The 10,439-nt window shown below is 37.8% G+C and overlaps 2 protein-coding genes across 4 annotated transcripts in view; one reads left to right on the top strand and one right to left on the bottom strand.

Moving 5' to 3' along the window:
• Positions 1–6,826, bottom strand: part of msrb3 (methionine sulfoxide reductase B3) — a 14,859-nt gene extending 8,033 nt beyond the window's left edge. The window contains exons 1-3 of one of the 3 annotated variants that reach the window (XM_037978569.1): positions 6,652–6,677; positions 4,601–4,715; positions 3,717–3,835 (exon numbers count right to left, since the gene is read on the bottom strand). In XM_037978569.1, coding sequence (XP_037834497.1) covers positions 3,717–3,792 — 76 coding nt within the window. In that variant the 5' untranslated portion in view covers positions 3,793–3,835; positions 4,601–4,715; positions 6,652–6,677. Of the gene's footprint in view, positions 1–3,716; positions 3,836–4,600; positions 4,716–6,651 lie in introns of all 3 variants that reach the window. The other 2 variants (XM_017426265.3, XM_037978571.1) reach the window with 2 other exon arrangements.
• A 2,378-nt stretch (positions 6,827–9,204) lies between these two features.
• dera (deoxyribose-phosphate aldolase (putative)) overlaps positions 9,205–10,439 on the top strand; it is a 13,273-nt gene continuing 12,038 nt past the window's right edge. Inside the window, exons 1-2 of the mRNA XM_017426286.3 lie at positions 9,205–9,368; positions 10,184–10,281. Of these exons, the coding sequence (XP_017281775.1) occupies positions 9,338–9,368; positions 10,184–10,281 (129 nt within the window). The 5' untranslated portion in view covers positions 9,205–9,337. The remainder of the gene's footprint in view (positions 9,369–10,183; positions 10,282–10,439) is intronic.

Below are 10,439 nucleotides of genomic sequence, written 5' to 3' on the forward strand. Positions count from 1 at the left end.
ACTGTAAAACAGCTGAAACACTGGGTGCCTTTAAATCTCAACTTAAAACCCACCTGTTTAGAGCTGCTTATGGCTAAATTAGGGTTAGAGTGCGGGTTTTTGTCTCTTTCTTACTGTTTATTCAATGTCACATGCTGTTTTTATTTTGGTTTTTAATTATGTAAAGCACCTTGAAATGCCTTGCTGCTGAAATGTGCTACACAAATAAAATTTGATTGATTGATTGATTGATTGATTGATGTGCTCACAACACTCGCACATTGGCCCATGATCATCCCGAGTCAAGATGCAACTAGAAGAAGCCTTCAGATAGGTTGTTTCCACGATCCCACAGTTCCAACTTAGCCACAAGGCCAGCATGGACAGTCCTTCTTCAAACCCTCAATGACCAAACATTGTGAATACCCTGCAACCACACTCTCCACCAAACATCACATTTGTGCCTGCTTAAAACTCCCCACAGTCTGTCATGCTTGGTCATCCCATTCTGACATCCATCCTGGGAGATCTGATCGAATCTGAACGATGCCAAATACAGGCGCCAACGCGCAGGAAATGGATTCTTCCACGCGTTCTCTGCATTAGTTTGGGAGTCTGTATGTAAACGGTCCTAAATTACTGAGGTGACTCCACACAAGCAGCAGAGTTATCACTGAGAGGTATTCTTCAAATCAAGAATTCCCGCTTAATCAGCCTTTTGGGCTGAAAGTCGGTATCAGGATCTCTGAGTGAAGTGAGATCTCCACGGTAAGAAAAGCTTAGCTCATGAGCATTCAATCTACTAAATGCAGGCTTAGAAATTATTTTTGTTACTACTACTGCTCCCAATTACTATAATAAAAGTGACTGAGTGTATTTGTGATTTCAAAGGAACATGGGACCTACTAAAGTCCTGTTTGTTGCTCACCGTTATTACATGTAGAGCAGGAAACTGAGATCTGATGGCTCCAGGTGTGGACAGCTGTCCTTAAAGCTGTCCACCTGTGACTCAATCTGCCTTGAATGTATGTTAGTACCAGGTCTGAACAGGTCCTTTAGCATGCCCACCTAAACCAACCCCCTGACTCATTATTTTCTGTCATAGTAGGGTTATCATCCAGTGTGAGGGTGTCTGAAATAAGCATCCTACTGAGGGAAGGTGCTGATTTGAGTTTTCTTTCCTGGGGGAGTCATGTTGAGTACGAATGGTTTGATGGGTGGTCCGTGTCAAATTGGCAATCTACGTATGAACACCAGGTTCTCATTGTATTAAAGCAAGAATCAATGTTATTTTACAGATTTACAGCTTGTGGCAGATTGGTGTATATGACCGTTTGTGCGTTGTATTCCATACACTTTAAATGGTATACATGGTTTTATACAAAAGATTTGGAAATGTTATAATTTTGGTAATCTGCTCGTAGCCGTTTTGACTTATGTGCAGGAGTGTGCACTTTTCAAAATAATAAAGTAATAAAGTGTGTGACAAAGCCACTCAGTGCATGCAAGGTTGCAAGAAAGCCAAGCATCAGGTTAGGTTTTAGGTTAGGTGTAAAAGTGCAAACTTAACAGAAACTGAATTCAGTCCATCTAATCAACTGCCAACATCTTCAATTTAGTCTTTAAATTTTAAACTAGCAAGAAGTTCAGAAGTTATATGTAACACACATGGTTTTACAAAGACCTTTACATAAAAAGTCAATTCTTAATTTTAAACTTTAAACTACATTATTTCTCTTTCAACTTTGTAGAACAGCAACATTTATAATTTGCTACAGTTAGGAGTAAATTAACAGTTATGACAAATAACTACTAAATCCCTTGTTCCCAGAGGCAGGTATGAGAATGAGTCTGAACAACTTTCGTTATTTGTACGCAGGGGTGGAAATTAAATTTTTTTTACCAGCCACTCAAATATTTTACCAGCCACTATTTTATGTTGTGACAAAAAGTTATTTCATATGATGATGATGATGAAGGTGGGTGGAAGCAGTTGTGGTGCAAAAGTTACCAGGGGGAACCAAATATTTCAGCCATCTGAAATAATCGGTTCCCCCTCTAAAACATGGGACAAAAATAATTTACCAACAACTCCTTACCTGTGTTTATTCCTCTGTATTATGATATTATTAGCACATTTTATTTTTAAAAGAATGATGTTTTTTTTTGTTTTTTTGATGAGAAATGTTTGCCCCTCTAAACAATTCTGTTAACAGATAAGTCATTATTTACGGAGACGCAGGGGGAACCGTATCTGATGGGGGAACGCGGCTCGACGTAACAGCAGCAACTCGAGCACATTGCTGCCCCCTATATGTCAGGAGGACAAATAACACCTTTTCTGTTCAAATTGCCAACCCGCCACAGTGGCGTGTGTGTTGGTCAAATTCACCCGCCACTTCAAATATTTACCCACATTTGGCCGGTGGCGGGGGCTAATTTCCACCCCTGTTTGTACGGCACAATAAGCCACAAAACAAGAAAAAGTGTTACTAAAACTGCTCTTAATGGAAGATATTATTAGCAATAGTAAATTTAATTAATAGGTCCCTTTTAAAGTCTCAAGAATCCATTTTTAAAAAGTCAACAACAACATGTTTGTTTATTTAACAAAAACTACGTTTAAATGATGAGGTAATGCATGAAAAAATAAGAAAATGTCTGACTACTTTTGCTGCTGTTATCAGAATTATTGAGGTAGTTATCAGCCGGCTGCTGCTGATTAACTGATCATCATCAGTGGGATCACCTCCGTTTCTCCGTTTGCAAACAGCTGTGTGTTAACACAATGCCAAGGTGGTGAGACATCCCTTCAGAGAAGCAACTGTTGCTGCCAGTCAATCTGAGAAAGGTCAAAAGGTCAAACTATCTGAAGTCCAGGAGACTCGAGAACTGTATCCACACTGACATCAGTGACAGGCTGCTGCATCCCAACTACACAACAGAACCTCCAACAAACCAAACACTCTTTCTACGCTACTGTTCAATGCACAGCTCGCTACATTCTTCAATAAAGCTTGTTTTTGCACAATCAGTCAATTTATTTATAAAGCGCTTTACAAACAATTGTACAGCTACACTTTATTCCAATACACTTGCATATTTTAATATCTACATTTACTGTTTATTAACCAAATAACTTTGTCACAGTTTTATAGTTTTGAATCGTTTTCTTTTCCATTTTTTAAAATTTGTATTTAATATGTGAAACTTTATTGTGTATCCTGCGTGCAAATAAAGGGTTATTTTGTTCTATTTTTCCCAAGTGAAAAACATTTAAGACAGCATTCACCCCAAGGTCAGACTGTGCAATGCTCAGAGAAATGAGCTCCAAATCAGACTCTACAGGCCATAATTAGCAGGTTAAAGGTCAACAGGACCATTAGAAAAAGACTAAAGTGCGGTTTGTTTGGAAGGGCTGCAGGAGAAACTCTTCTCTCTAAAAGAACATGGCAGCACGACTTCGGGTTGGAAGGTTTCATCTGCAGGAACCAGATGATGTGCCCATGTTCCTTATATGAATCCCTACTTTAGCAAGTAGTGCTTAGATATTTAAATTTACAGAAGTTTGACCACTGTTCCCAGAGAAAACCAATTAAATGTAAGGAAATAACCTAAAAACCAGAGCACTCTGACAGGAGAGGAGACAGCCCACCACACCACACCACATCACAGCAGTGAGATGTTAATAGGTTAAAGAGGCAGAGCAAACGGCACACAGCTCGCAGTGAGTGAACCTGAAGGAAGGCTGCAGGACCTCAGAGATACAGGCTGACTCTTGGTTATTAGATGCAGCAGATTGAAGCCTGACATGGCTGCTGGAGACTAAACACCCTGCAGCAGAGTCAGATGACGGCTAGATGAAGGTAGAATATAGAGGGGAAAACAGGAAGGGTTGAGATGATGAACAGCGTTAGACAAAATGATGATAATAAAGTACAGGCCAATGAGATTATTTGGGGTTGTTTATGTAAATAACATGAGAAATGACTGATGTGTCACCACAGAGACCAGAACTTTTCATTTCCCCACCTTTCATTTTACAATACCAAGTAAAAATTAAACAAAAAATCTCAAAACACGAATGACAATAAATTACTGAACGTTTCTATCTGAAAAAACATTAATGTTTTGAGGAAGCTAATGCCAGCAGGGCAGGGTTATAAATCGACAATGAGGCAAATATTTTAAATGTAAACATGAAGAAATGTTTTAAAAATAAAATAATTTACCAAACCCACTTATGTTGAGAAATGTTGACCATTTTGGTCAAAACCTTGAAAATAACTAAGCCACTGTTAGTGCTCACAAGTATGTGTTGAGGATGCCTCTTAGCTACTACCACATCGAATTTGAGCTCATTTTTAGTAAATTTAACAAATGTATAACCATTTTAGTATTGGATATGGTCAATTATGGGGAGAATGAGCTGAACGTTTTGCTATATGAATGGCAAAATAGCATTTTAACTGACGTAGTTGTATCCTTGAGTTTGACAGAATTTATAATGCTTTAATGTTAACAACACTGGTCAAGAATAACAAAGTGAAACTGTTTTAATATGCCTACAATCCTGTGCAAGGCACACATATTACCACTACAAACTAGGACAAAACTCTACCTAGAAGAGCTGCAGGCAGTGCAGGATGACGGACTGAGCTGCTGCCTTGCTCGAGAGCTCGATGCAGGACCAAGACGAACCCACGTCTGAGGAAGGCAGCCATGAAACAGCAACACTACAGAGACACACGAGACAAATACGAGTTGATCAGACGGACTTATTAGTGGTTTAGCCAGTCCAGAACTGTTGGTGCTTGGATGTGCTCGGACAAGACTCATCAGAGGAGGAACGGGTCTGTGCAACCAGGAGGGGAGCAGCACACTGAACCAAGACTGAGGAGAGTTTAGCTGGGTGCTGTTGTCATCTGCTCGCCTGCTTCTGGTCTTGCTGGCGGCTGATCCTGGTTGCGGCTTTGACCTGGTGTGGAGTCAGTCCAAGAGGTCCAGCTGTCGTCCAGCCAAGGTAATCCCTGGGGTGGGGTCTCGCCGGTTTGACGAGCTAAGTGAACTCATTTTTATGTTTATTATAGGCCCCGTTTTTAGCTTGGGGGTGAGGACTAGGTGGAGAGGTTTGGTTTTATAGGAGTGGGCAGCTCTTTGAATCTCCTAACCTACATGTTGGTTATTGTGGTTGCAGTGCCTCTAGTGGAGGGTGTTTCAAGCCCAAGTAAGGAGTCAGAACTTCCTGGACAGCACGCCGTTAGGAGCTGTTGTGGAATTTCTCCTCTTTTTGCGAAGGCCTTCACAAAAAGACAACAAGCCTCTCCGGTGTGATTCTTTCTTAGCAGGTGAAATAAATCAAAACCCTGACACATACTGTGGAATTAGACAAAACCAAGCTTTCACTTAAACAGATTTAATCATAAGAAGAGCAGCAGTTCTGCATATATAATCTAAATGTTGTGGAATAGAAGGCCTTGTATTTATTCTCCCAGGCTTAATTTAACATTTGATTATTAAATCTTAATCTGATTTGTGTTTATCACCATTTTATATTTAGCCACCATTTAAAAAGCTTTAACAAGTAGTTGTTTAGTTTATCTGGAAAGAGAGGTATGTGTTAGAAGCCCTGGATTTGAGCCATGGTGCCAGAAGTTGCCCTTTGACCTCCAGAGAAGAGGGACATCCTCTGAAGGAAGCATTAAAACCAGACAACATCCTTTGTTTCCTCAGACAGTCTTTGCTGACACTTTGAGGTGATGTGTTTTCCCACATTTTATTTGAGGATTGTCTCCCAAATGCATTTGGTTTTATCTTTGTAATAACCGGTGTTTTCTCTCTGCTTTTGGTAAAATAAATATTTTAATTTAAGGTATTGTCTCCTTCTGGTCTCTTTCCATCAACCAACTCGGGTGAGGTGAAGGAGGAGGAATGCAGGTGAAAATCCTTACCTCAGCAATACTCTGAGCACTAACAGATCATGTTAGATCACAAAGAAAGTTGGATAACATTAAAAATAATGTTAATTCCAAGGTTTAACAAAAATGCCTGTTATGATCTCAATTATCATTGTAAGATGATTTTTGTCTGCAAAGGTGTCATGAATTGCGGCGAGTGATATGCATTTCTTCAAGAAAACCTGGGCTTTTAATAAATAATGTAAAAGGAAAAAAAAGCTTATCACGTGACTCCCACGCCGAAGATTATGTAAAGTTAATTTGTGATAATGTCCTTAATTTATTTGGCTTGACAGCTCCTTGTTTTTGCACAGTGCAAAAAGTGACAATATAGTAATATTGTCACTTTTTGCACTTTGCTCATATAAGTTTGTCCAAGACTTATTGTACGGTGAAAAGTTGCCTGCCAAATATCGTCGAAGGCGTGTTTTCTGTTTTAATAAAGGATGAAGAAACCAGCTGATGCAGTAAACAAACAGGTCACAAAAACCGCCTGTCCTAAATTCACCAATTCCGCTTTTAGATAAATTAACAAACAAAGTCCAGTGTTGTCTCCATCTCTAAACCTTTCTGCATTACAGACAGTTAACTCACAATGAGTTTTCATATGTAAGGTGTTCCATGTTTTATAGAAACACGACACGAAAATAGCTCCGCGTCATGGCTGGCTTGTCGCTGCCTGTTCGAAATTAAACTAAGTAAAACACTGACATACCAGAAAGAAGCGGAAAACACCAAGCTGACGAGCAAACGTCGTGTTGATATAACACTCCCCGTAGTTCAGCACATCAAATGGACCTAAAACAGAACCAGGCACCGAACCTCTTAACCAGGCTGAGTTAAAGTGTAGAATGACAGGGCACCCGCACATTTCCTTTTATGGTCAAGAACGCGCTTGGTTTCCGCTTTGTTGTAGTTACAGCCACAGACATGAATACGTACGTACGTACATACGTATTCATGTCTATGGTTACAGCGGTGGCTAGCAGCGGTGGCTAGCTAATGAAACAAACGTTGTAATTTTGGACAAAGGTACCCATATTTTAAAATATACGTGAAGTGTTCGCTTTTAATAAACAAATAAGTTATACACTTAAGAAGAGGTTGATGACGTGACGGAAAATATTAACCTTTCATACTGAGCACTTTTGATAAGCATAAAAGGTTTCTGGGTTAAAACTTAAAAAATATAATATAATATCTAATATAATAATATAATATATAATTTTTTTTTCCTCTGGTAAATGCAATGCTTCTGTAGGGTGAAATGTGGTGTTGATGGTGAATATTTCACAGTGGAACACCAGGAATCTAATAACTAATGGACAGGAATTTAAAGGATTCATTAAAAAAGTATAAACTAAACCAGATATCATTTGCATTCAGGAGACATGGCCTAAATCTAATCTAGATTTTGTGATTAAAGGATACTCCAATATAAGATGAGATAAGGGTCAGGGAGGGGGCAGTTTTATTTTCATAAAAGAAGGAAATAAACACAGAGTAATAACCAAAAGATTACATTTAGAGTTTATAATTATTGAAATATGGTCAAGAAATGGAAATATCAAAATGATAAATTTTTATAACCCAGGTAAAAGACACCGGAAGACCTTATTGTGGGATATTAATTTGGTGTGGTGATTTTACAGTTCAATTGCTTGAAGATAATCAGCCATTAAGATCAATAATTTGCCCAGATTCAAGTTAATCATTATTCAGTTTAAAACATAGTTATTCAGAAAGCAGACCAGACATCTTGATGGAAATACAACAAACATTATACATTCATAACAGGAAAACATAAAACAGGTAAATGTGAATACTGAGAAGATGAGAGTGTAGAACATGTTTTCTTATACTGTCAGAAGTACAGATAGGAAAAACCCCCCCAACTAATTTACAGTTTAACTAAAATAAAGGTAAGCTTTGATCCTATTGAATGATTAGAAAATAATTCAAAAGGGGACAGTTCTCAGGCATTAATAGACTATCTTAAACAGTTTGGTTTGTTTGAGATGATATGAGGGTGTCGTTTTTTGAGCACGGTGCAGTTCACTCTCCATACCGGTAGGTGGCGGTAATGCCCCATAACTTGTTTACCAACTGCCAGAGAAAACCAAAGAAGAAGAAGACAGAGCCTGCTGATTCAGTACAGTTATACTTAAACAGTTATTGTCAATATATTCAAATTTATACAGATGTATCAAAAATAAATGGGAAAATAGGAATAGCCTATGTAGTACCAGAATTCAATATAAAAATAGGAAAACGAATTACAGACGGGTTATCAGTATACACAGGAGAAATGTTGGCAATATTATTAGCATTACAATGGGTAGAAGACATAAAGCCATTAAAAACAATAATATGTTCGGATTCGAGCTCTGCATTATTTAGTTTAAAGTATAATCACTCAGATAGTAGGATGGACATTCTATTAGAAATATTTCATATATTATTCAGATTACAAAATATGGGTTTGGTAGTTACATTTGTGTGGGTTTCAGCACATATTGGATTAGAAGGAAATGAGAGCAAAGAGGGAAATTCAAAATACTATTAGTTTTACAATTAAAACAAGTAAATCGGAGGGAAAGAGTATAGTTAAACAAAAACTGAGAGAAGAATGGCAAAAAAGGTGGGATGGAGGAAGAACAGGAAGATGGTTTTATAAAATTCAGAAGACAGTAGGGGAAAAAAGAAATGGAAGAAGAAATAGAAAGGAGGAAAGAGTGATAGCAAGGTTGAGATTTGAACATACAGGACTTAATTATACACTTTATAAAATACAGAAGCATAATACTGGCAAATGTGATTATTGTGGAAAATACGAAACCGTAGAGCACGTTGTATTAGAATGTCATAAATATTGAAAAGAAAGAAGATATATGAGGAGAGAGTTTGAAAAAATTAAGGACAAGGTTCATTTAACAGATATTTTGAGGAAGAATTTGGGGAGTAAACATATTCAGATAGTTATTAGGTTTTTAAAGAAAACGAAATTATTTCATAGAATTTGATTATAGTAGGTGTGTTTGTGAATGTGTGTATCATATAGATGGGTAGGATACAAAGTTGGGTATAAGTATATATAATCGAGTGCGTGTGTGTATGTGTATAAGTATATTTATATGTATAGGTATATAGGTAATTTTTTAATATATATACATAGATATATAGACCATTACGAACCACACTCCATATCAGTAGGTGGCGGTAATGCACCACTTCCGTTGTTTGCCAACCGCCATAAAACACCACAGAAGAAGAAGAAGAAGAAGAAGGAAGACAGAGCCCGCTGGTGGAGGTAGAGCTTTCTCTCATAGAAGAAGACAGTTGTAGAGGCGAGTGTAGACTGTGTGTGCTTAAAATAAAAATAAATATAAATATAAATAAACATGGCGGACAGAAACCCGGGCACAGACCTCGGTAAGTCCCAGCTCCGGTAATATTTACACACGTGTCTCAACTTTGAACACAACTTTTCATTTTACTAGCATCGCATGACGGTCAAAAGTCACGTGCGCATTTCAAAAACCACGAGAGACAGTTTAGGCATCGATTCTGTGGAGTTTAATGAGTAACAAGAAGAAGGTTGGTGACCTCCTGAACATTCAGGATAAAAAAACAGGTCCATAATAACTTTCTTTTCCTAATAAGTCTATATTATTGTGCAGAATATTGTGAGTGTAGCACCGAGCTGCAGTGACAACAGTCAAACAGACCTCAGGTCAGCTGACTGCTGATGCACTTCATGAAATGAAATATCAAAATAAAAGTTTTCATGTTTTTCTTTTAGTGAAACAGTATTATAAAACACTCCAGTGGTTTACCGGATTTAAAACATTAATGACTTATTTGTGAAAAAAAAGTGGGTCTGATCCTGTGTGGTTGGTGACTAAAACGTCTAATTCTGAAATGAGCTCAAAACAGAACTGATCAGATGAAATCTCAATATCTGAGAATTATTTTGTGTATAAAATGTAATGAACATGTTTTGTACAGCCCACAGGAAGCATAATAGGTCCCATTTAAAACAACTAATGCCATTACTGAGGAATTTGTTTGTTTCTTTCTGTTTTTCCTTCCTTTGTCCCTTTTCTCTCTGACACTTTTTTCTTTATTCTGTCACTTTCTTCCTGCCTTTTTCTCTCTCATCACTGCCTTTCTTTGTTTGTTTTTTTTAATCTTGGTCGTATACTTCATTTATTCTTTCCTTCCTTCTCTGTATTCCTTAAACCCAGACCTTGAGTGGATCTCCAAAGTGAGAGTGAACACACAGTCTGTCCTAAAGAGGGCTCAGCACATTCAGGGCCTGAAGGTTTCCAAGAATCAGTGGCAGGTGAGCTCTCTCTGATCCCTTCAGTCAACTGCACATTAGTGCTGGGTGATATAACGATCCATATCGGGGGGACGATAGAAAAGTGTCTATCGTGATATATTTTCTTCTATCGTTTCTATCATAATTGTATCAATGATTCATGTAAATATTTCATAACG

The sequence above is a fragment of the Kryptolebias marmoratus genome, linkage group LG1 (assembly GCF_001649575.2).
Source record: "Kryptolebias marmoratus isolate JLee-2015 linkage group LG1, ASM164957v2, whole genome shotgun sequence".
In the NCBI taxonomy this organism is placed as follows: Eukaryota; Metazoa; Chordata; class Actinopteri; order Cyprinodontiformes; family Rivulidae; genus Kryptolebias; species Kryptolebias marmoratus.